At 30.0% G+C, this 27,183-nt stretch overlaps 1 protein-coding gene across 3 annotated transcripts in view; it reads right to left on the bottom strand.

Moving 5' to 3' along the window:
• tst (superkiller complex helicase subunit twister) overlaps positions 1-27,183 on the bottom strand; it is a 626,755-nt gene that overhangs the window by 522,508 nt on the left and 77,064 nt on the right. For 2 of the 3 annotated variants that reach the window (XM_072532052.1, XM_072532051.1), the window contains 2 exons: positions 14,518-14,731; positions 13,903-14,451 (listed from right to left, as the gene is read on the bottom strand). In XM_072532052.1, the coding sequence (XP_072388153.1) occupies positions 13,903-14,451; positions 14,518-14,731 (763 nt within the window). The remainder of the gene's footprint in view (positions 1-13,902; positions 14,452-14,517; positions 14,732-27,183) is intronic. The other variant, XM_072532053.1, reaches the window with a different exon arrangement.

Raw genomic sequence — 27,183 nt, 5'->3', positions numbered from 1 at the left:
AATCGAAAATTTCCTAAATAACGTAAATATAAACTTACTAAATTCAGGAAGTAGTACATACTTTCACATCCAATCAGGTAGTTTCTCTTCCATAGATTTATCTTTCTGTAATCCCGGAATATTTCCTTTACTTTCATGGTACACATTAAACAGTCTCTATGATAGTAATCATTTTCCTATTCTTATCTCTGACCAGTCAAAAATGCCCTCAAGAATTATAACAAAATGGAAAATTACTCAAGCCAACTGGGATCTTTTCAGAACCACTGTTAAGGGAAAAACCGATGAATTACTTTTTAACAATGATATAGATACAGATGTAAAACTATTAAATAACAGTTTAACTGAATCTGCTGAGGAATGTATTGGTAAATGCGCGATTGATCCTTCCAAGAAACCTGTTCCGTGGTGGAATGAGTCGTGCAAAATAGCTGTCAAACAATGCAAAAAAGCATTAAATAAATTCCGGAAGACCCGTACCACCACGGATTTAATAAATTTTAAAAAACTTAGGGCCAATTCTAGGCGTATTTTAAAAGAAAGTAAGAAAGCCTCATGGAATCAATACGTTAGTTCAATCACAAAAGATACTTCTCCCGCGCAAATGTGGTCAAAGATAAGACGTATGAAAGGTCATAATCCATCCAGCAAAATAGCCGCCATCTCCCTGCAGGATCATACAGTTACCGATGATCAACATATTGCAGATATCTTTGCCTCTCACTTTTCAGATAAGTCAAATATTCCGAATCTTCCCAATAACTCAGATACCAACATTTCCAGCCCCAAAATATTTTCTAACACCAGCTCTATGAATCTTCCTTTTAATCTCCTAGAATTAAACGAAGCCATATCTTCATTGAAAAACTCAGCAGTCGGTCCTGACGATATCCCATCAATATTCTTAAAAAATCTCCATCCAGACACACATCTCAAACTGCTAGAGTTGTATAATAAGATCTGGTCTCAAAACCAGTTCCCAACGTTATGGCGACAAGCAACTATAATTCCTATTAAAAAGAATGACTCACCTCCAAATCTTCTAAAATCATATAGACCAATTTCTCTCACTTGTTCACTATGTAAACTGTTAGAAAAGATGGTCAATAAACGCTTACTACGGTATCTAGAAAGAAATAATATTCTTGACCCATTCCAAACAGGTTTCAGATCAAATCGAAGTACAATGGATAACCTGGTCACACTTCATACTGACATTGTTAATGCATTTTCAAATAGAAGCGAAGTCATAGCAGTAACTTTAGATATCCAAAGTGCCTTCGACACTGTACAAAGACCTCTAATTCTAAGAAAATTAACGGAATATAATTTAACTGGTAACATTTATTTATTTTTAAAATTTTTTTTAACAAGTCGATATTTTAGAATACTTACAAATGGAAAAATATCAAAACCACATGCTTTGGACAACGGTTTGCCACAGGGCTCAGTGTTAAGCACTACCTTATTTTTACTTAGCATGAATGACTTTTCCTCATATATAGAACCACCAGTCAGGTACTCGATATATGCTGATGATATTATATTATACTGCCGAGGCAGAGTCACAGCTACCACCAGCACTTTGCTACAAAACACAATAAACAAAATAGACACCTGGTCTACGCGTGCTGGATTTGTGTTTTCAGCTCCTAAATCCAAAGTAATTCACTTTACCAAAAAGCATAGACCTAATCCACCTTCTATAACTCTAAACGGACTTCGTTTACAAACAGTTAATTATTTGACACTTCTTGGTATCACCTTTGATAAAAAGCTTATCTGGAGACAGCATATTCAGAAACTTAAAGGAAACTGTACCCAAAGAATCAATTTACTTAAATCTCTTGCTAGCTTCTCTTGGGGAGCTGACGAAGAATCTCTTCTTAAAATATATAGAGCGTTAATTCGCTCTAAGCTAGATTATGGCAGTATTCTTTATATGACATCTAGTAGCTCCCTACTAAAGTCTCTAAACACGATTCAAAATACATCCCTACGACTATGCCTCGGTGTTTTCAAATCAAGCCCCGCTGAAAGTCTGTGCGTTGAATCTTCAGAGCCACCACTTCATCTAAGAAGGCAGCAGCTTCTACTTTCATACTTTGTAAGAATATCAGCAAACCCAAGTAACCCGGTAATAAATCTAATCAATCCCATAGAACCTCCCCCAGTAAACGCTTCCAATCAGTCTCTCACATTACCACAAATATTATCTCCTTTATTAGATTCCATCAACCTCTCCAATACTACTTCTATTTATACCCCCAAGACAGCTCCATGGATGCACATCTTCCAATTTTCAATACTGATTTATGCAGATTCGACAAAACAGAAACCCCAAACTTAATCCTTAGAAAATCCTTCCAAAACATCCTTAACACAATTTGATGAAATTTTATACACCGATGCGTCCAAGAATGAAGACTTTCGTGGCTCCGCTGTGTCCACACTGACGAAGACAATAAGCCCTGTGCGATTGCTTAAAAGTTGTAGTATCTATACCGCAGAATTATATGGAATACTCCAAGCATTAAAGACTTCAATCCGTCCTACTTCAAATGAAAGCTTAAAAATCGCCATTTGCACTGATTCTCTTTCCTCGATTTATTCAATAAGATGCATTTTCTCGAAAAACCCACTAGTCCAGGAAATCCACACTATCTGTAACCAACTATATTCTGCTAACATAAAAGTCATAATGATCTGGACTCCATCTCATGTTGGTATATTGGGAAACGAAAAAGCAGACCAAGCCGCTAAAGCAGCATGTTCTTTTGACATAGCCTTCCAAGAGGTCCAAATCCATACGGATCTTAAAATATTGGTAAAACAAAAAATCCTCAGCTCATGGGCGGACCTGTGGAGTAAAACAAAAACTAAGCTGCATGAAGTTCAGCCCAGCTTATCTCGCGTCAATATCTCCTCTATGAACAGGAAAGAAAAATCAGTTTTTCACCGACTACGAATAGGGCATACACGTCTCACACATGGATACCTTATGGCATCAGAAAATCCTCCAGTATGCCACTACTGTAATAACGTCCTGACCATCAAACACGTGATAGTGGACTGCTGCCAGTATGACTCTTCCAGAAACAAGCACAGCCTAAAAGGAAATCTAAAAGACATTCTCAGTGTTCCAAACCGTTTTGACAGTGTTCTTAGATTTTTAAAAGAAACAAGTTTATTTCAGCTAATATAAACAGTGCATAGTGATAAGCTTTATTGTTCTAAACTTTCTATAAAAAAAATGTTCATATTAAATTCTTGTACCTATACCTATATAAAATATGTATAATGTTGTAAACTACTGTACCCGTGTCAATGACCATAAGTTGTCGAGACACGTTAATTTTAAATAAAAAAACAACAAAAAAATATTACATTAAAGATTCTTTTGAGATGGTAAATAAATATAATGATTACATACTACCATCAAATTATGTCCTCGTTAGCCTTGACGTTGTATCCTTATTCAGCAACGTTCATCTAGGAATATGTTTGACATCAATAGAGATCAACTGGGACCGTATTATAGGTTGTTGTTCCATGTCTTATGACAGATTCATCAGCATCGTCGAATTTCTCTTTAACAACACTTACTTCTCATTTAATGGTAAATTCTATCAACAAACTTTCGGTACCCCTATGGGAGCAAAGATTTCTCCTATCATTGCAACTTACGTTATGGATTATGTATTAGACTCAGTCATTCCTTTACTATCCTTTCAAATTCCATTTATTAAAAAATATGTTGATGATATCACTTTGGCTATACCCAATGACAAGGTAGATGAACTATTAGATACTTTCAATGGTTATAACCACTACATCCAGTTCACTATAGAGAGGGAAGATGGTAATTGGTCCGTCCCCTTTCTCGACATAAGGATGATCAGGGAAAACAAAAACATTAAACTATATTGGTATCAAAAACCGACCCATTCTGGTAGATACCTTAACTACCACTCTTACCATAATAATTCTACCAAAGTCAACTTAATCAAACAGATGAAAAATAGAGTAATAAAACTATAAGATCCTTCATTTCATACAAAAAACCTACAAATCCTACAGAAACTTTTTATTTCAAACGCTTATCCAACACCATTAGTGAATAAGATTTTGTTTAATACTATCCATAACGAAGATACTTCACCTTCCTTCGCGACTAACAATGCTGATCCTGATGTCTTAAGTGGGAACCCAGTCTCGGATACTCCTATCAACAAATATTTTTCATTACCATATTTCAGAGATATCACTCCGGGGTTAACAAGGATTCTGAAAAGTGTTGAAAATAGCTTTGGTAATAATAATAACAACATTAAACTTAATGTGGCTTGTAGATCAGCCCTAACAATTAATAATCTTTAGTCTAAGATAAAAGATAAGACTCCCATAGATAGGCTTAATAACATTGTCTACAACATTCCATGCCTCTCTTGCAGCAATTCCTACATCGGCCAAACATCTCAATTATTGAAATCACGTATTACACTAAACAAAAGTGATTCTCGACTTCACCCTGACCGCTGTGCATTAGTCAAACATGTCCATTCCATTGGTCATCTCATGGACTATACTAACACTACAATTCTCCACCGTGAGAACAACAAATCTAAAAGAGAGTTCATTGAAATGTCTTATATTTTCCTTAACGATTTCTCCATCAATGTTAAGAGTGACATTAAGAATCTAAGCGATATATACCACTTCTTACTTAAATCAGACAACAAGAACAATACAACATCACAGATAACTAACTTGACTGATATATCCATTAACTAACCTACTTTAATAATTAATTTTCATTAACTAAAAAGATAACATTCCCTTGCTTTTCTTAGATACATCTCAATAAGATATTATTATAATAATACATGAACAATATAATATAATTAAAAAAGAAAATCTAAAATAATATTTCCCTATACTGGGATTTATTCAGTTTTACCAATGAACCTTAACGACATAAAGATTCAAAAGAACTACTTGAATTGTCAGCACATGCGTTCTGGTTAAAACAGAACCTCACATTTAAACTTTCTAACAATCAAAAATTTAGTTATTGCCGACAATTCAAAGAATTACCTCGTTTTAAATGTAGTTACATTGGTTTTTTCGATTAACCTTGGGTAAACCTTTGCGTTTTAAGTTCAAAGCTACCATACATTTCCAACGTTAATAAAAAAAATTTTTTTGCACATAGTAACAAAAAACACCACTATGTTGTTACTAGCAAAGTTTTTTAACATTCTAACTCTACAATTCTAAGTTACGGTAAGATCAATAATATTTTTAATAGATAATATATGGTAGCTAATTATAATTTATTCTCTTTCAGCCCTGAAGAAGCCAAATTAATTATCTTTGGCGAAAACGTTCGGCGAAACAATTGATACTTATTAGAGTCTTTCTTGCAGATTTCCCCAATATTTAAGAGTTTACTATATATATATATATATATATAAATATATAACTGTTTTGGATGGGTTGGAGTCAATAATAGGGCTATTGGTTAACTATTTTTTTAATCTCGAGCTTTCAATTGTGTTTACAATTATTATCAAGAGCTAAAAAAGACAAAATACTTACAAGGTTGAACTAAAAAGAAAAAACAATTTTTGTTAACTTACCAAATAAAAATTAGTTTGGTAAGTAAAAAATCACTGCTTACATGTTCAAAATATTTTATATAAAAATGTTTTGATCTAACAAATGTTTCTCCGAAAATTTCTATAATTTTGAAAACATTTTTTTAATATAAAAATAATTGAATTTATAAATAAGTTCAAATAGCAACCAATTACAAATAGCCTCAATGTCATAAATGCCAACATAAAATTTTTATTTTTGACAATTATATTGCCAAAAGTAAAACTTCGTTTAAACATTCTTTTTTGTTTAGTAACAAAAAGAAGAAGATTTATTCACCCTTGACAGATGTCTGAAAGAATGTGATAGATATATGGAGAATTGAATATGACATTTTACAATTTTTATATATAAATCATAAAGAAAGAATATAATTATATATTTTACTTAAATTTTGAATCTCAGATCTTTTGTTTAAACTCTTATCATTTTTGCTAATACAAACCATTTCCAAAAAAGTCCTTTTAAATTTATTACTTTCACTACATAAAATTTTAATGTTATCAAAATCCATAATATGGTCTTTATCGATTACATGTTCTGCCAAAGCACAAGATGGTTTTTTAATTCTGCAATCACTTTTGTGAGAAATAATGCGATTTGAAAGATTTCTTCCGGTCTCACCAACATATTCAGCCTCACACTGAGTACAACTAATGCTGTATACTAAATTCGTTTTTTTCAAATTTGTCTATAGGATATTTAGTTTTAGAATATAAAGATGAAATAGTTTTGATGTTCTTTGTTGCTATTTTTATATTGTCAATAACCTTTAGTGTTTGTATTAATTTAGGTGTTAATGATGGTATAAAAGATAGTGAATGATAATAGATGTTCTGATTGTTAGATACAATGTTTTGAGATTGAGCAAAAAATGGTGTTAAATTATTTATATTACCAATATTAGAAAAAAGCATCCTATGTAGCATATCTGGAGGATAAGAGTTTTCAATTAGAATATTTTTTAATAACTGAAGATCTTCCTGTAGATAATCTGGATGAGAAAGTTTTAAAACACGTTCTTTTAATCCTGTTATAAGGTTCATTTTCATCTTATTTGGATGGTGAGAGTAATAGCTTATAAATCTATTACTACATATGGGTTTTCTGAACCATTTGGTTTTCAACATATTGTCTGTATTTCTTACAATTCTCATGTCAAGGAATGGTAGAGAATTATCTACCTCTTCCTCAACTGTGAATTGTATATGCTGATTATGACTGTTGAAAATGTTGACTGTTTCATGAATTTTGTGTTTAGGAAGTGCCAAAACTAAATCATCTACATATCTCTTAATAAAAGGAATGAAAAAAGTGCAATTACTGATACAATCACTGATAACATCATCCATGACATAGCTACTTAGAATGGGTGAAAGACTAGATCCCATAGGACTACCAAAAATTTGTTTATAAAATACACCATTAAATATAAAAATATTAGAATCAAAAACAAAGTTGATAAGTGTTTTGAAATGTAATAAGTCAATATTAGTGTGTTGTGAAATCTCATTCCAATGTTTTTCAACACTACTTATGATTAAATCTAAAGGCAAATTAGTAAAAAGAGATGTTACATCAAAACTAACTAAAACATAATTTTGTGGTAATTGGAAATTATTAATGAAAGAACTAAAATCAAATGAATCTTTAATGTAAAAATTGTTGTTTAAATTATAAGCATTAGTTAAGATGTCAGTGAGGAGCTGTGCTATTGGTCCATTAGGAGGGCATAAAGATGAAACAATTGGTCTCATAGATAAAGTTGGTTTATGTATTTTTGGCAGAGCATAGAACCGTGGAGCAATAGAATTATAAATTTTGAGCTCTTTTGCTTTTTTATTATCAATAAATTTCTTTATGTTTAATTTAGATACTAGACAATTTGCTTTTTGTTGCAAAGTACAAACAGGACTCCTTCTAAGTGTAGTGTAATACTTAGTATCATTTAAGAGTTCTCCAGTTTTTTGTAGATAATCCTCTTTGTACATTACAACAGTTACGTTACCTTTATCGCTTTTAACAATATAAATTTCAGGATGGTTTTTAAGAAAAAGTTTAGTTTGCATATAGTATTTATTTAAAAAATGATCTTTGACTTCTTTATGCAAAAAGTTTGTAATAACGTTTGTACATTTAGATCTAACAACATCCTTTTGACTATCATTAAGTGGTCTGATTATTGATTCAATATCAGAAAGTAAATTAGGAACTCTAATATCAGATTTGGAAGGACATAAAGAAAATTTAGGTCCTAATGCTAAAAATTTTTTAATTTCAAAAGGAAAATGAATAGATGTTAGATTTTTAAACCATTTTTCTTGAAATTTTATCTTATCAAAAGCTTCTATTTTTAATTTATTGAACTTATTAATTTGTATTTTTTTGATTTTATGAAATTCTGTGTTGTATTTAATTCTTTGTCTACGATTAAATTCATTAAATGTGTGGAAATTTAAGATATTGTAGGCCTTGGTACGTAACTCATGTAATTTTCTTTCAAAAAAGTTTATATCAGCAAAAGCGATTTTAATTTCTAAATTAATAATATTTCTTCCAAACCTGTCACATAATTTCCAAGCATCATGGTGAATATTCCCAGTCCGATGATGTAAAAGGGAATTTACATTAACTAGGCCATTTGTAACATGTCCAGGGAAACATCCATTAGATCTACACTTCAACAAAAAAGTCTTCTGATTGTGTAAAGCAGCAAGTTTGATGGTAATTCTAGTCCAATCCTTCAGAATTCTGACTGTAGATTGCCCATAATCGTTTCGGATGTCATCGAAAAAACCCATATTTTTCTACAAGAATAAGAAAAAAAGAAGTACTTGTGACTCGTTTGGAACAAATATATAACTGTTTTGGATGGGTTGGAGTCAATAATAGGGCTATTGGTTAACTATTTTTTTAATATTCTTTCTTTATGATTTATATATAAAAATTGTAAAATGTCATATTCAATTCTCCATATATCTATCACATTCTTTCAGACATCTGTCAAGGGTGAATAAATCTTCTTCTTTTTGTTACTAAACAAAAAAGAATGTTTAAACGAAGTTTTACTTTTGGCAATATAATTGTCAAAAATAAAAATTTTATGTTGGCATTTATGACATTGAGGCTATTTGTAATTGGTTGCTATTTGAACTTATTTATAAATTCAATTATTTTTATATTAAAAAAATGTTTTCAAAATTATAGAAATTTTCGGAGAAACATTTGTTAGATCAAAACATTTTTATATAAAATATTTTGAACATGTAAGCAGTGATTTTTTACTTACCAAACTAATTTTTATTTGGTAAGTTAACAAAAATTGTTTTTTCTTTTTAGTTCAACCTTGTAAGTATTTTGTCTTTTTTAGCTCTTGATAATAATTGTAAACACAATTGAAAGCTCGAGATTAAAAAAATAGTTAACCAATAGCCCTATTATTGACTCCAACCCATCCAAAACAGTTATATATTTGTTCCAAACGAGTCACAAGTACTTCTTTTTTTCTTATTCTTGTAGAAAAATATGGGTTTTTTCGATGACATCCGAAACGATTATGGGCAATCTACAGTCAGAATTCTGAAGGATTGGACTAGAATTACCATCAAACTTGCTGCTTTACACAATCAGAAGACTTTTTTGTTGAAGTGTAGATCTAATGGATGTTTCCCTGGACATGTTACAAATGGCCTAGTTAATGTAAATTCCCTTTTACATCATCGGACTGGGAATATTCACCATGATGCTTGGAAATTATGTGACAGGTTTGGAAGAAATATTATTAATTTAGAAATTAAAATCGCTTTTGCTGATATAAACTTTTTTGAAAGAAAATTACATGAGTTACGTACCAAGGCCTACAATATCTTAAATTTCCACACATTTAATGAATTTAATCGTAGACAAAGAATTAAATACAACACAGAATTTCATAAAATCAAAAAAATACAAATTAATAAGTTCAATAAATTAAAAATAGAAGCTTTTGATAAGATAAAATTTCAAGAAAAATGGTTTAAAAATCTAACATCTATTCATTTTCCTTTTGAAATTAAAAAATTTTTAGCATTAGGACCTAAATTTTCTTTATGTCCTTCCAAATCTGATATTAGAGTTCCTAATTTACTTTCTGATATTGAATCAATAATCAGACCACTTAATGATAGTCAAAAGGATGTTGTTAGATCTAAATGTACAAACGTTATTACAAACTTTTTGCATAAAGAAGTCAAAGATCATTTTTTAAATAAATACTATATGCAAACTAAACTTTTTCTTAAAAACCATCCTGAAATTTATATTGTTAAAAGCGATAAAGGTAACGTAACTGTTGTAATGTACAAAGAGGATTATCTACAAAAAACTGGAGAACTCTTAAATGATACTAAGTATTACACTACACTTAGAAGGAGTCCTGTTTGTACTTTGCAACAAAAAGCAAATTGTCTAGTATCTAAATTAAACATAAAGAAATTTATTGATAATAAAAAAGCAAAAGAGCTCAAAATTTATAATTCTATTGCTCCACGGTTCTATGCTCTGCCAAAAATACATAAACCAACTTTATCTATGAGACCAATTGTTTCATCTTTATGCCCTCCTAATGGACCAATAGCACAGCTCCTCACTGACATCTTAACTAATGCTTATAATTTAAACAACAATTTTTACATTAAAGATTCATTTGATTTTAGTTCTTTCATTAATAATTTCCAATTACCACAAAATTATGTTTTAGTTAGTTTTGATGTAACATCTCTTTTTACTAATTTGCCTTTAGATTTAATCATAAGTAGTGTTGAAAAACATTGGAATGAGATTTCACAACACACTAATATTGACTTATTACATTTCAAAACACTTATCAACTTTGTTTTTGATTCTAATATTTTTATATTTAATGGTGTATTTTATAAACAAATTTTTGGTAGTCCTATGGGATCTAGTCTTTCACCCATTCTAAGTAGCTATGTCATGGATGATGTTATCAGTGATTGTATCAGTAATTGCACTTTTTTCATTCCTTTTATTAAGAGATATGTAGATGATTTAGTTTTGGCACTTCCTAAACACAAAATTCATGAAACAGTCAACATTTTCAACAGTCATAATCAGCATATACAATTCACAGTTGAGGAAGAGGTAGATAATTCTCTACCATTCCTTGACATGAGAATTGTAAGAAATACAGACAATATGTTGAAAACCAAATGGTTCAGAAAACCCATATGTAGTAATAGATTTATAAGCTATTACTCTCACCATCCAAATAAGATGAAAATGAACCTTATAACAGGATTAAAAGAACGTGTTTTAAAACTTTCTCATCCAGATTATCTACAGGAAGATCTTCAGTTATTAAAAAATATTCTAATTGAAAACTCTTATCCTCCAGATATGCTACAAAGGATGCTTTTTTCTAATATTGGTAATATAAATAATTTAACACCATTTTTTGCTCAATCTCAAAACATTGTATCTAACAATCAGAACATCTATTATCATTCACTACCTTTTATACCATCATTAACACCTAAATTAATACAAACACTAAAGGTTATTGACAATATAAAAATAGCAACAAAGAACATCAAAACTATTTCATCTTTATATTCTAAAACTAAATATCCTATAGACAAATTTGAAAAAACGAATTTAGTATACAGCATTAGTTGTACTCAGTGTGAGGCTGAATATGTTGGTGAGACCGGAAGAAATCTTTCAAATCGCATTATTTCTCACAAAAGTGATTGCAGAATTAAAAAACCATCTTGTGCTTTGGCAGAACATGTAATCGATAAAGACCATATTATGGATTTTGATAACATTAAAATTTTATGTAGTGAAAGTAATAAATTTAAAAGGACTTTTTTGGAAATGGTTTGTATTAGCAAAAATGATAAGAGTTTAAACAAAAGATCTGAGATTCAAAATTTAAGTAAAATATATAATTATATTCTTTCTTTATGATTTATATATAAAAATTGTAAAATGTCATATTCAATTCTCCATATATCTATCACATTCTTTCAGACATCTGTCAAGGGTGAATAAATCTTCTTCTTTTTGTTACTAAACAAAAAAGAATGTTTAAACGAAGTTTTACTTTTGGCAATATAATTGTCAAAAATAAAAATTTTATGTTGGCATTTATGACATTGAGGCTATTTGTAATTGGTTGCTATTTGAACTTATTTATAAATTCAATTATTTTTATATTAAAAAAATGTTTTCAAAATTATAGAAATTTTCGGAGAAACATTTGTTAGATCAAAACATTTTTATATAAAATATTTTGAACATGTAAGCAGTGATTTTTTACTTACCAAACTAATTTTTATTTGGTAAGTTAACAAAAATTGTTTTTTCTTTTTAGTTCAACCTTGTAAGTATTTTGTCTTTTTTAGCTCTTGATAATAATTGTAAACACAATTGAAAGCTCGAGATTAAAAAAATAGTTAACCAATAGCCCTATTATTGACTCCAACCCATCCAAAACAGTTATATATTTGTTCCAAACGAGTCACAAGTACTTCTTTTTTTATATATATATATATATATATATATATATATATATATATATATATATATATATATATCGAGAAGAGGAGTACGACCGTCAATCCAATATAAATTAAGGAACAGTCGAAGTGGTGGTTTTTTTTTCGGTCAAAGTGGAGAAATAAAAGACAAAGAAGGTGGCTACTTCATCCATTTATTGAAGACGTTTCGCTTTCTACTCAGTAAGCATCATCAGTTCATCTAAAAAGAACAATATGAAAAACCAAACATCCATAGAAAAGTTATTACATGTGTGTTACATTAAAAAGACATGTAGCAGTCAATGATATTAAATGTGTGAAAAAGCTTACGACAATGGAAATTTTGAGATCAAGTTGTATAAACAATTAATTGAAACTAGGTACAGTTTACAAATTAACAAACTTAGCACAGCAAAAGAACATGTGATAATCATACATGTATATAACAAATTTTTGTAAAAAACTTAAGTAAAAAACATTAATATTAATATGTAGAGAACTAGAAAGATCATAAGATGCACTTCCAACAGTATATTATTAGTTAAATTTAATTTTGACTTTAGGTAACATTATTGAATACATTAAGATTGAAATATAATATTTAAAAGTAAAATGAAGTTACCAGTCTTTAGCTTACTAGGTGCCGCAGGTAAATGAAAGCAACAGGTGTAACACCCACGCCTGCAACGTGAAAAGATAGTGGCCTTGAGGTTAAAATATGACAGAACAGCAAGGCGAAATACCAACCTCTAGTGCAATAGAGCGGTACATTTAAAGAATATGGTCGAGAAAACCAATGAACAAAGCAAGCGAGGTCAATCCAAAATATCATATATTATAAAATCTACGTTGTGACTGGTTAGCCACCCAACAGGTGAAGATTGATTCAACTTCCACAGTCCAAGGTTCATAGCATTTGGAACTGTGAATGAAAAAGATTCTATGAATCAGTTTCAATTAAAAAAATTTACTAATCAATTCAATCAAAAAACAATTACTTAATATATGTAAATGTAATATTGACAAAATAATTAATAAAATGTAAGTTGAATGAAACTAAGTTAAAGAAAGAAAAAGTTATTTTATTTTTATTTGAAATTATTAAATATGAAAATATGATAAAAAAACACCTTATGGGACAATTTAAAGTAAACAACATATTAGGCCTAATTCTGTAAAATTAATGCACAAGTATGCTTAGATAAGTTGATATCACTGCGGTGTGTCGTAAGACGCCCTCTCAGTGATCTCTTCTTTTTAGATGAACTGATGATGCTTTCTGAGTAGAAAGCGAAGCGTCTTCAATAAATAGATGAAGTAGCCACCTTCTTTGTCTTTTATTTCTCCACTTTGACCGAAAAACCCACCACTCTTCGAGTGTTCCTTAATATATATATATATATATATATATATATATATATATATATATATATATATATATATATATATATATAGTAAACTCTTAAATATTGGGGAAATCTGCAAGATCCTGCAAGATCTTGCAGATTTCCCTAATATTTAAGAGTTTACTATTTAACTAATCTGCAAAGATTAAATTTCTTTTCTCTCTCTCTCTCTCTCTCTCTCTATATATATATATATATATATATATATATATATATATATATATATACGATTACAAGTTCAATGATACTCTAATATTTTCCAATTTAAAGACATAATTGCTAATATTATTTACCTGTTTTCCCCGCGGAAGTATGGGCTGCTACAAATACATGATTATGCTGTTCTAGCTGCAAAATTGCTAGTTTCTGAAATATGTCCAACTCGAATGTATATTCAATAGCCATTTCTGGTATTCTTTCCTTAAAATCAGTTACAGGGTTAGATGTATCAAGTAAAATTGCCCATTCACTTCCATGTGTAGCTAAATTTTTTGGAACAGTTTTACTTATAATTAACACTGGGGTCTCTTTAGACAAAATTTCTTCTTCTTCTGGTAATAATTCTTCAACTATCTTAGAATTTGCTTCAACGGCGTATTCAGATTCAAATGCTCCTATCAAAATAATTTTTATATTAATTAGTTTTCTAAAAAAAATTTTAAAATTATTACCCAATAGTTCTTCTTCTTTTAGAACAGTTTTAAGTAAATTAACTACATTTGGTGAATCATTTTTGATTTCTTGAATTTCATCTAACGTGTCATCTTCAGTACATATGATCCTACTGTCTTTACAGAATATAAGCCCTCTATCAAATCCAGGTGGTAGAGTAAGTAATGGTTCTAAAAATATAAATAACTTTGTAGTAACATTCCGATACCACACAACTATTATTTTTATCATTTTACCAGATTCACAAAGAGTTTTTTCATTCGCATAGGACTCTGGAGCTGGAAAACTACCTGGCCAAAATGGTTTGAATGAAGCATTTCCCCTAGTTGCTTCAGATGGAGAAGCTGGAGCTCTATTTAATGACATGGAATTTTTTGCTGTAGCTCCTGCTGATTGGAGCGAGACTTCTTTAAAATCCATGATTTGGCCACTGTTTGGATCTCTTTGAACCTTAAACAATTGAACACAACATAAATAGTTTATGAGATAAATATGTCACAGTTTTGGATTTTTAGTGCAATTAGTGAAATGGTCAAATTTGTCGAGATGATTTCGGAGATAATTTATCAGAAGTATTTCCCACAAAATAAATATATTCAACGAAAATCAATAACTACAACAAACCAGCCAAAACTGGTTCCATTATACGTAAGAAACAAAACGGAAGTAAATGTTCAGACAGAAACAACAGAGCCCATCGAAAAAAACAAGTTACGAAGTTTATTGAAGAAGTAAGAAAAAATTGAGAAAAAAAATATCTAAATAAATTAGATGGTTTGTTAAACAATGTATTCATTTAAATAATACATATTCGTAATTTACCCAAAAAGTAAATAAAAATTAAAAAAAATGTCGAAATCCATAAACAAGAACCAGAGATATAGTAAACAGGTCCTTCCCCTCCATTGCTACCGCGAGTTTCAAAGCCAGCCGATTTTGAGGACCATATTTTGAAGCTTTGTGGACGATTCCGTTGAAAGACAATATTTTCGAATTTAACACATTAAAACTTTTTAGTATGTTCTTTCATAGCTAATTGGATATCTCAATTGTTATAACAAATCTGCTGCAAATTTAAAAAAAAGAGACTAACTTCGTCCCAAATTGTTCTAGGACAACTTTTTCTTTTTTCAAGTTTGTAAAAAATGTAAGCTTTCCAAACATGAAAAAATAATTTTCGTGTAGGCAATAGTTAAAAAGTTATTCTAATTTTTTATAAGCAAAAAATCGACATGTTTGTTTAAAATGATTTTGCAATATTTAAAAATTTTTTCTTCCTTTTTTTTGTATAATATCGATAGAATAAATCTTTTTTTTTTTTCATAAGCTATCCGTAGAATTACTGTAACTTCATCACTTTCTGATTAACGACATTGGTAAGGCTATCAAAAACTCACACTTCCTGCTATTTGCTGATGATCTTAAGTTATTTCGTTGTATACATAATAAATCGGATAGAGATCTCTTGCAAGATGATGTAAATAATATATGTTCAAAACAAAATGGTTTAAGCTTAAATCCAACTAAATGTTCTTGTATTTAATTTGGTCGCATAAATAATCTAATAGCTAATAGATATGTTCTTAATGATGTACTCTTGGATTCAGTTACTGAGATTAGAGATTTGGGTGTATTATTGGATTGTGCATTGACATTTAGAAGCCATTTTATTAAAATTAAGGAAACAGGATTTCGTAATCTTGGTTTTATTTATCGTAACAGTCATCATCTCTCACCTATTGTATTGATCTCTGGTACGCTCAGGTCTTGAATAATGCTCTTATTTGATCCCCGTTTCATCAAGTCTACATTGATGGATTGGAGAGCGTTCAGAGGAAGTTTCTAAGATATTTAGCTTTTAAAGCACATATTAATATAAGAAATTCTGAAAATTATTTCATAGATTATTCTATAATAATGTCTCAATTTAACATTGCTACAAGAAGAACCGCAGGTTGAGAGCAAATTGTTGTCTAATCATGTTGTCTGATAATCCATTCACATGCCAGACAACAATTTGCACTTTTTCCTCGACCGTTAAAACCATTTTCACGAATTGTTTTTTCAATAAAAAGTTTCTGTTTACCGTGCAAAAACACTTCTCGATATGTTATTATTTGATGGCTTGATGATTTGGTTAGCTGTAAAGCAGGCAGCTGTTCGCGCGCATCCATTACAATGTTGTTAATTGTTTTGAAAATCATTACCTGTACAGAGGAATTGATATTAACACTGAGAATTTAGTGATGGATTTGGCATTAAACAGTCTTCACCGGATTATTTTGCAATCACAACTGAAGACTGTAAAACTGAAATTGAATTTGAATTATTTTGTATTTCTATTTTTTAACATTTGAATAAGAATAAATTGTAAATAATGAGTTTTTCGAAAACTTTTTACCTAATATGTATCATATTTACTATTATTTTTTGATTGAGTAAAACAAAAATGTTATCCTTGGTGTTAATTGAACCTCAATCTTCTTGTCACTAGACCACGTCTCTAACTATTACACCAATTCCACATACAACAATTGTTTTCGGACCGAACATACCTACCTTTAGTTTAATCAAATATTTCAGTTGAGTTATTTTTATTATTAAATAAACTTAAAGATTTATAATTTAAAATCGCTAATAATTAATGTTTTTTATTATAATATATCTTAATTTATTCAATCATTTATTCTAACATCAAAAATTATTAAAATAAAATATTTTCGAGGTCATCCGTATAATTATGACTGAAGTCAAATAGCCACGTCAAGAACTAGCTTTATCTCGTACTATCTCACAACTTAATCTGTCTTCTATCCTTTCCGCTATTTTGCCGGGTGGTAAAACACTCATCACTGTATACACACACACACACACACACACACACACACACATATATATATATATATATATATATATATATATATATATATATAAACACACATATATATATATATATATATATATATATATATATATATACATCTAGCGGTTAATGTAAGCTCCGTTCTAAAACGGTATTATACTAACTCCAGTAGAATATACACCGTGTATATTATTATCTGCGTAGCGCTTTATGTAGACTCCGAGCAACACGTAGGATTAAGTGAACTCTGTAATAGGTTAAAACACTTTTGGGATCCGTATATATTTTTTCGCGTACACAACTAAACTCTTGCGATGTTGCCAATAATTTGATTAGTCGTAGACTTTCAAATTTTACAGCAGGTACGTTTTGGAACTTCAAATTTATTTAAATATCAATCAATTTAGTCATCGAGAAATTTCACAAATACTTGGTTAATGTAGTTAAATATTTTACGGTGGTAATTTATATTACTTGCTTTAATTATTTTTAAACTTAAGTAGTGTCTATTATAAACTTGTAAAAGGCAAGAGTTCATTTTTATTTATTAGTATCTTTTTTAAATGCGTTGGCACTGAAATATTTATTATATAAATGTACGTTCCGATGTTTCGATTGCTACAGTTTATGACGTATAAAATATTTGTTTCATGAAGTAGTAAAATTTAAATTATAACAATTTATAGATCATTCTTAAAATTCCAATTTTTTACTGTCTAATTTCATTATTTCGATTTTTAAATGTAGGGAATTCAATATCCTATATACTATATTTTAGATACACATAAACACATGGATACACTTATGGCAGATACTAAAAGAAGAAATATTTCGGTACCTTAGGGTAACTTGATTCTCGGCAACATATCTATTACAATTACATATAATATGTTCGGTCTTATTGTTTTAAATGCTTTGTGCTTGTACAAGCTATCATTATTTTCAACTTTAAATAATTGTGTTTTTGTATCTTTCGTTGTCAGGCATATCCAAATTTAATTTTTAATTTAGAAGTAAATGTATACATAATATTCTTTTTTCTGTCATTTGGTTTAAATAAAGATCACTTATATTCTTCTTGCTTATTTATTTTTATTCGTAATACTTATTAACGTACGTAATAACGTACCCGTTTTTGCAAAAAGCAACAACGAGTACGAAAGATATTGGTTATCTGGGGTGGTATTTGTCAATCTAAATGCCACTTACGACATATTAAATTAGAGGACATTTCTCCAAAACTGTATAACATCGCCTTAGATAAAAAGATACTTGTTTTATCCGCGTATATCTACAGAACAGAGAAGATTTTTCATATCATTCAATGGTAAGATGAAGAACGCAGATGAATGGTCTCGATTGGGGTAGCGTAATGGCACCTACACTGTATTACATTTACACAAATGATTAACCGATACCAGTAGATACTAGGACTTTCATGTAGATGATACATTGCACAACCAAAACTTTTGTTGCTGAAGTGAAAAAAAATCTAAATGATGCCTTAAATATAATAAAAATAAACTACGAATTAATTTTAAGCCAAACCCCGAAGAATCTTAGGAGCGCTCCTTCAATTTGTCTAAGACAGGCGCTTTCACAAAACTGAATATCTAATCCAATATAAATCTAATATAATCTAATATAAATACCTTTTTTTTTTAAACGCATCTACCACGCAGAGGCATTAACGTATTTAGATTAATGTTACAGTTGATACAAATAGTGTATATATATTAGTTTACAATTAATAATAATATGTATGTGTATTACAATGTATGTTATAAATCTTATGAAGAAGTTGACAGTCTTTAAGATAAGACATTATTATTTGGGTATCTGTATTTTCTTCTAGGGCAGTTGGGTATGCTATATTTGAGTCGTTCACTGTTATATTTAGGACACTGTATTAAAAAATGTTTTACCGTTAGAACACGGTTGCACACTTCACAAACTGGTTTATTTTTGCGCTGTAGTAAATAGCCATGAGTTAGTCATGTATGGCCGATACGGAGACGGGTAAGTATCAAATGCTCTCTTCTGTCTTTTATTTTTGGTTTCCAAAGATGTGGATGTTTGTTGACTTCGTATAGCCTTAATGGAGTGTTGTTCCAAGTTTGTTGCCATTTTTGAATTATTTTTTGTTTTAAGTATGGTTTTAAATCGTTTTGTACCAATATGTTACTTTCTTCGGAAATCAGGTTAGTTTGTGCGTTTTTAGCTAGTTTATCTACAACTTAGTTACCTTCAATTCTGACATGAGAAGGCACCCATAAAAAATGAACTTGGATGTTTTTATTTGAAATGTTTTTAAGTTCTTTTTTAATAAGAAGTAGAAGGGGGTTGTCACAGTGCAATTGAGTCAGTGAGGGTAATGAATTTAGAGAATCTGTGATTATTATACATCTTTCTTGGTTTTTGTTTTGTATTAACGATAGTGCTTTTAGAATTGCGAATAATTCAGCCGAAAAGATGGTTGTAATTGACGACAATTTGAAACTAACTAAGATAGGTTTATTAGACTGATGTCGATAGCCGGAATAGATATTGTCCATGGCGCAGGGTTGTGGATTGAGAAGGTATCATAAGTTTTTGGAAATTGAAAATTTAATTTGGATAAGTATGATCGTATACTAAAGTAAAAAGGATGATTAATTTGATGTTTGTTAAAAAATTTATTTGTAAATCGATCAGCAAAAACGTTATGCACAACTGGATTATTTCGGTTTGATGACACTGCTGCTGCATATGTTAGGCTTAGTGGAAAATATAAATTTTACTATAACGAAATATAAACAATTTATGAAAAGTTGATGATTTGAAGGGAAAAAATGTCAAATTAGGCTAGAGCAATAACTGAAACAAAAGAATCAAGTGGGAATAATGTCGAATTAATTTGAAAAATTATAATACGAACATAAAAATAAAAATAAAAGAGGCTCTTTAAGAAAGAAAAATAAACAAACTTTATTAAGAGAGGTAAAAGTAAAATGCTAAGAAAAAAAAATGCTTATATAAAATGAAGACCTATAAAAAGTCCGCCGGAGGGTTTAAAACAGATGTGAAAGAGGGCAAAAACCAAATCAAAGAATTGATTGAGATTAAGTACATCCCTAGAGAAGAATGAATAAGATATCTCAGATAAATAAACGGAACAACAGAAACTGAGTATACACTTGTAACTTCAGAAATATCATTAAATTAATTAACGCAAATCGTACGAACTGAAATACAAAAATCCATCACACAGTTAAAAAATAGAACCCCCATGAAAAAAATACAGTAGACTATAACTACTTTTGTACTCTAGCATTATGGTAAGAAGTTAAAAATCTAAATACCTACATAATTATATTACTGAAAAGTTAATAAAAACTTCTGTTCGTTAGCGGCAAGAGAAAGCGTATATCAGAATGTATTATGAAAAATTTTGTTAATAATACAGTATGCAATAGAATATAATGACAAGAATACTTTTATATCTTTGCTTATGGCATATTTTTGAAGCGATGCTTCTATACTGGCATTGTATTACTTTTTTCTCTCTACAGTAAAATGCTGAGGTGAGCGTCACGGAACTAGCGCCATAAGATGGCGTCGTGAAGGGTAGCTTCATAGAATAGCGACTCTTGGCATCGACTCACTACTCTTGATCAATTCGTTTTTAGTCATCATATATTTACTCTAAAAATAACTAACAAAATATAGACATTAAATGAGAAGTAAAAATTAAAAGAATAATATGTCACTAAAAGACTTGATTTGTAACGATTATCAAAATTTAATAAAAGTCATAAATGTCATCCAATTAATAACAACATTAAATCGTCTGTCAATAAAAAATGTAAAGGACATATCTATTATAGATTTTCAAAAGTATTTGACATAGTTCAACCTGGTAAGCCCATACATGCATTAAAACACATACACCTAGATACCAAGATATTAATTTAATAAAAAATCTACTAAAATCAAACAGCGGTCATGCGGGTGAAAGATAGTGAGACAAATCAAGCAGAAATTCAAAAAGGAGTCAGCCAGAGATGTGTGTTGTCACCACAATTATTTAATGTGTACTCCCAACTAATATTTTAGGAGACACTATGGGAAAGAAGTAAGGAATGGAGTGAGCATCATTAATAACATAAAATTTGCATACTAAACCCCAATTATGACAGAAAATATAGATGATTTACAAATTCTTAAAGAAATCATTAACAGATAAAGCAAAAAGATAGGACTAAACTAAACAGATAAAAGTCAATGTTTACAAATAAGAAATTGAGTATGGTTATTAGATTGAGATCGTCGAATGTTATGTATGGTCGCAACTGCTATATGGGGTAGAAGCTTGGACCCTGAAAGCCAAATCTGTAAAAAAATTAAAGGCATTCGAAATGTGGCTATATAGGCGTATTCTTAAAATTCTTTGGACTGTAAAAGTCGCAAACGAAGAAGCGTTAAGACGAATTGTCTATCTGGACATCGTATCTGGGCCACATAGTTCGAAACGATAAATACTCTCTTCTAAGCGTCATCATGCAAGGAAGAGTAGAGGGAAGAAAAGTCTTGGGAAGAAAGACAAAATCTGGCAGAGAAATATCAGAGATTGGACTAACTTCAGTGTTGAAGAAATATTATATCTAAAAAATCTAAAAGAATATCTAAAGTCAAATTTAACACGCTTCCATGCCTTGTAGTGAAATTTTGTTTCTTATTACGATACCGGATCCTGTAAAATTTTAAATACATTAAATTAAATCTCTCGTAAATTATAAAGCCTATTCTTAGATTAAAATAACAAACTTCTTAGTATTATGATATGTAGTATTGTTATAATGTATAGGTGTCAGTATTCTTTTAAAAGAGATTTATAGATTGGTATATAAATTTCACGGTCATGTTTCATACGGTTTTATCTTTCATACAAACATTAAAAACCTTAAAAAGTTTCATTTTACATACAATTAGCACGTTGGCTCTGAAAATGACCTATAAATATGCATTGTTAAAAATCGTATAGATTTATCAATTTAAAATGTTCTTTGTCATCTCAATTCGTTCCTAATTAAACACATGTTGTACACAAGGTACCTCTCTCATTTTTTAATTACTACTTTTTTTTACCTTTTGCCATAGTTTTTCTCATTTTCTTTATTCATATTGATTTCACTCATAACGAATATTGGGTAGTTTATTGTTTCATGAAATTTTCTCCTTATATTATAGCGTATATAATGTCATATGTTAATTCCATTTTATTTAACAACAAAATACTAAAAACTTTGTTTTCAAAAATTACACCAAATTATTTGTATCTTATCACTACAGCTGTTTCGGCAGAGTGCCTTTCTCAAGTCTCAAGTTTCTCGAATCCATCAATCATGTATTGTATTTCTTATCAAGATTTTGAAACAGCTGTGCTCCATTAGTCCATTTTTGTTGCTTTTTGTCACTGTTTCTCTTTTTTCTTTATTGTCATCATTACGTAGCGCTACAACACTGGGTGGGCCTTCGATAACTACAACTTTTTTCCAAGTTGATCGATTTTCCACGAATCTTCAATGAAATGTTAATTTTCTAAGCTATGATTGGATGTTTTCTCTCCATTGTATACTGAGACACCCAAGTGGCATTCTTCTGTGCTAAGTTTCTTCCTTACCAGTTTTACAAGTTTGACATCTTGGCGTCTATGCATGTGTCCGATCTACCTTAAGCGATTTATTTACCTGAACAATATCGTTAAAAGAGTTTTCTTTATTCAGTATATGTTCTTATTCTATACGGATTTGTAGTGATAAAATAATGGGGTTAAGAAATTTTAGAAGAATTATGCTCTGTATTTCTTTAGTGACATTATTATTAACCGTGATTATTGATCTAAGATATTTAAAGTACTCCATACTTTCGAAATTGAAGTTGTTGACTTTATTATTTTATCTAGATGTATTGAATTGCTCTCTTCTCTTGATTCGCTTTTGTTGATTTTAAGTAAAACATTTTTCGTACTCTCTTCACTTTGTTAAAGATGTCGTTTGCGGACGGGAGAGAGTTTCTTATGAAATCAATATCATTAGCATATGCTAGGAGTGCTTTGTACCTTGGTCCATTAATGGAATGCATCTTAAATATGCGTTATTTCTATTTTAGTAAGCTGTTCATAAATTTTTTGAATATTTAAATCCAGAATCTGTATTTATTCGACTGTTTTATAACACAGTTTCTTGGCGCCTATTTTAATCTCTGTTTTTTTGGTTCGGTTATCATTATTACAAAGATTTTGGGGGATATCGACATAAACTCGGTGGTATGTCCTTAACGTTTCCATAACCAACGTTCGAATATTTTTCTTACTGTAAAATCATGACGATTTTACTAGGAAATATAGTACTATTTAATAATAATAAAGTTCAAGCAACAATTCCTATATGCATTAACTTGGTACTGATATCTCTGCTCCCCGATCCCAGGTAGCAGTCAGGAAAACATTAAAACTGCTACACTCATGCTTCCTATTATCCAACGATTAGCCAGTCCAGGACTATACGCCTTATTATAGTACTGATATTGCTTCTGCCCCTCATAAGTGAATATAATATTCAAGGAAGGTTTTGTAAATTTAATAGGATTTTGTATGTTAGAATATTATTTCTCTAAGAAAGTGAAGAATATCTATTTGCTATCGGGTTTAATCCATAGATTAAATATTAGAATGCTATAGAATAATGCTACAAGCAGCAAAAAAACGGTCTAATAGTCAGTAATCAGAAAACCAAATAAATGTTCTTTAACATACAAAAGAAAGGATGTAGAGTAGGGCATAACGTAACAATAAACCCATATAATTTTAAAAGATTGCAGCATTTTGGGTATCGTAGATAACGTTGTCACATAAGAAATAAAATGGAATATTCAGGTAACTAACTGATGTATATATAACCCTCATAACATTTTTAAATCCAGAAGTCTAATACGAATCCCTAAAATCAGGATATATAAAGTAGTGATTAAACCAATGCTATTGACTGGATACATGACGAGAACGCTGACAAAACAATGTAAGTAAAACTCAGGTATTAATTAGTACAGTATTACCAGAAAAGCCATCAGAAGTATTGCCAAGAAATGTAGAGCATATAGTGAAATCTAAATATCGTAGAATAAGATATTCAGACAGTATCGAGCGAGAACATATTTGATGAGGAAAGGGAGATCCATCACTGAGAAAGTGAGAAACTAATTGCCAAAAGCAAAGGGTACTTTTTAATAAAATACCCGTACTCTAAAGCATAAGCATGTCTTTTCCTACTCTTTAAGTAAGTGATTGATTCGATTTGGTAATGAAATCCTTTTGTATCCATAAAGCTATTTTTAGAAAAGCACGTACCTACCAAAAACAGGTATTTGATAGTATACATATCTATTACATACTGTAATGCGTATGAATGATAACAAAAATAAGGAGTCCGTATGAACCGTTGAGAACATACGCTGGAAATATACGGCTTAATCGCCTAGTTGCCAAACTATCGGAGCTTACTTAGACCGTTATACTTATGGTTCCAATATACAGTGAAAAAGATCTGAATGACCCCTATAATATATACACGAGAACTAAGCGATATACATTCATGATACAGTGCTACTTATGAGCTCCACAAAATTTTTAAAAATTATGCAACTATACATGTTAAGGAATCGACAGAGTCAATATTATGGAATAGTCAAGTGAGCTCCGTATATCGGTGTCCACTTGACCACGGAGCTCTTTTGAACCTGAATTTTAACATGGGCGGAGTTCACTTTATGCCGTAGATATATATATATATATATATATATATATATATATATATATATATATATATATATATATATATATATATATATATTGTTATGATATGTCAAATCGAGAAAAATATTGGTTTGTTTAAAAATATTTCAAAGTTCAAAAACATTAAAATAATTCAGATAAGTAGGATAATATCCAACAAACACTTCGGAGAAGGAAAGTTATTAAATTCTTGGATTACCTGTACTAAACAAAATGTAAGCTTTGCATAAATTATTTCTTTGTTATACTTGAGTGACCCGCATAATTTTAAGTGAAATCCAAAGATAATTGAAATACATTAATGCAGTGATTAAAGACAATAGAAGGGATTATAGAAAGAGGTTTTTGTTAGTTTTTAAGAATTATAGAAAAATATTATTTGTAAATAAGTTTTAGGAAATTTATAATTATAGGTAAAAATTTGTTTGTTATCGAAATGAAAAAATGGGGGAATTGTGACGAGTTTTGATTGGCGGAGATTGAAAAAGGTGGGATAAGTATGTAGGAAAAAGTTTAGCGAGATTGAGGAGAGAGAAGAGAGAATCAGTTGGTTTCCAAGTCTGTAAGACGAACAGTGATTGTTCTCTGGCGGTTCCTGAAATGTAGCAAGCAGTAGTGTTGAATGTTAGTGAGTTTTTGTGGAGTTAGTGTATCTGACAGGAGCTGAAGCAGCAAAATATTGTAAGTCATATTTCTCTACTTATATTCCAAGAGTCACTGTTCAGGCCAACGAGAGATTCAGTTTATCGTAAAGAGAAGATATTCCAAGAGTCATTTTTCACTCGGGCCAACGAGAGATTCAGTTTATCGAGAGGAGAAAGGCTATCATAATTTGAATGATTTGTGCTTTTGAAGGAGATCATTAAGGACGAGATACTTGCAACAATCTGTGTAAGATTGCTGATTACATAGGGAGCGGTTGAGAGGAGATAATATAGTCTACAAGGAACAAGGATTTGGACCACTCATCATCAGAGAGAGATATTTTTGTTTCTGCAGTTTTTTTCTTTTATTGATAACACAATTTTTACACGTAATTTAGAAAGGATATAAATATTTTGATTAGGAGAGTTAGAATAGTTTGGGATTTTGAGATTTCAATTAATATTGGTTGTACCATTAATTTTGATTGTTCACGTACGGAGAACAAAATTTTGAGAATCCTTATATGAGATTTGTTTATTGAAAACTTTTGAGTGTGAATTATTTCATTATTTTTATTTCAATATATAGTGTTAGATCATATGTGTTTTTTATTATTCCGGTATTCTCTGGACCTTACCTTTCACATGTAATAGCATAGATATTGAAGCACGAATTTAACCCTGAGATAAAAGAATTAAAAATTGTGATAGAGTCATAATCATATCATTTAAATAATTGTAATGAATCCAAAAAATTAATTAGCTAATTATTGCTTGGCGCACCAAGACTTTAAATATCACAATAACTGGCTTCCAAAACGTGGGGCTTGAAAATATCGCAGCTTTACATTTGAAGGAAGGGAAAGAGATCTGGAATAAGTACAGGTGATCCAGAGATAAAAACATATAACATTGAGGGAATTTGAATTTGAAAGTATTTTGACAATTTTTCCAGGGAATATAAATTTGATTTATTGATTGATCGTAGGTAGTGGATATTTACTGCTATTGAATTATTTGATTTTATTTTCTTTACCAATCGTACATTTGATATTTATTTTGAATTATTTGAATTTTACTGATTGCATATTTGATATTTGTCGTGAAAATTTAATACATTTGGGGAGAAATATTGTCGTGTTCTGAAACATATAGAGTGTTGTAAAATTTCACATTTGGCGGGGACAAAAAACAATAACAAAAAGTAACAACATGTCTGTCACAAGGAGACAAAGTAAAATGCAGGAAAGGAAGGAGGATAACAGAGAAGATGAAACAATTTTGGAAGAAGTATCGGATAATGAAGGAAATGTGACAATAGTTGAGGAGAGAAAAGAACTATCAGGAATAGATAAAATATTACAACTAATGCAACTCCAGTCACAAAAAATGGATGAAACAAAACAAACAATGGCAGAAACAAAACAAACAATGGAAGAAAACCAACGGGAAACAAGGCAAGCAATAGAACTAAATAACAGAAATATAGAGCAGCGTTTGGAAAACTATGAACAAAAATTAGAAGAAAATGATAGAAAAATGGAAAAGCGTTTGGACAAATATG

Source organism: Diabrotica undecimpunctata, chromosome 5, assembly GCF_040954645.1.
Source record: "Diabrotica undecimpunctata isolate CICGRU chromosome 5, icDiaUnde3, whole genome shotgun sequence".
In the NCBI taxonomy this organism is placed as follows: Eukaryota; Metazoa; Arthropoda; class Insecta; order Coleoptera; family Chrysomelidae; genus Diabrotica; species Diabrotica undecimpunctata.
Note: the sequence above shows the minus strand (reverse complement) of the source record. Positions and strands in the feature narration are given on the sequence as shown.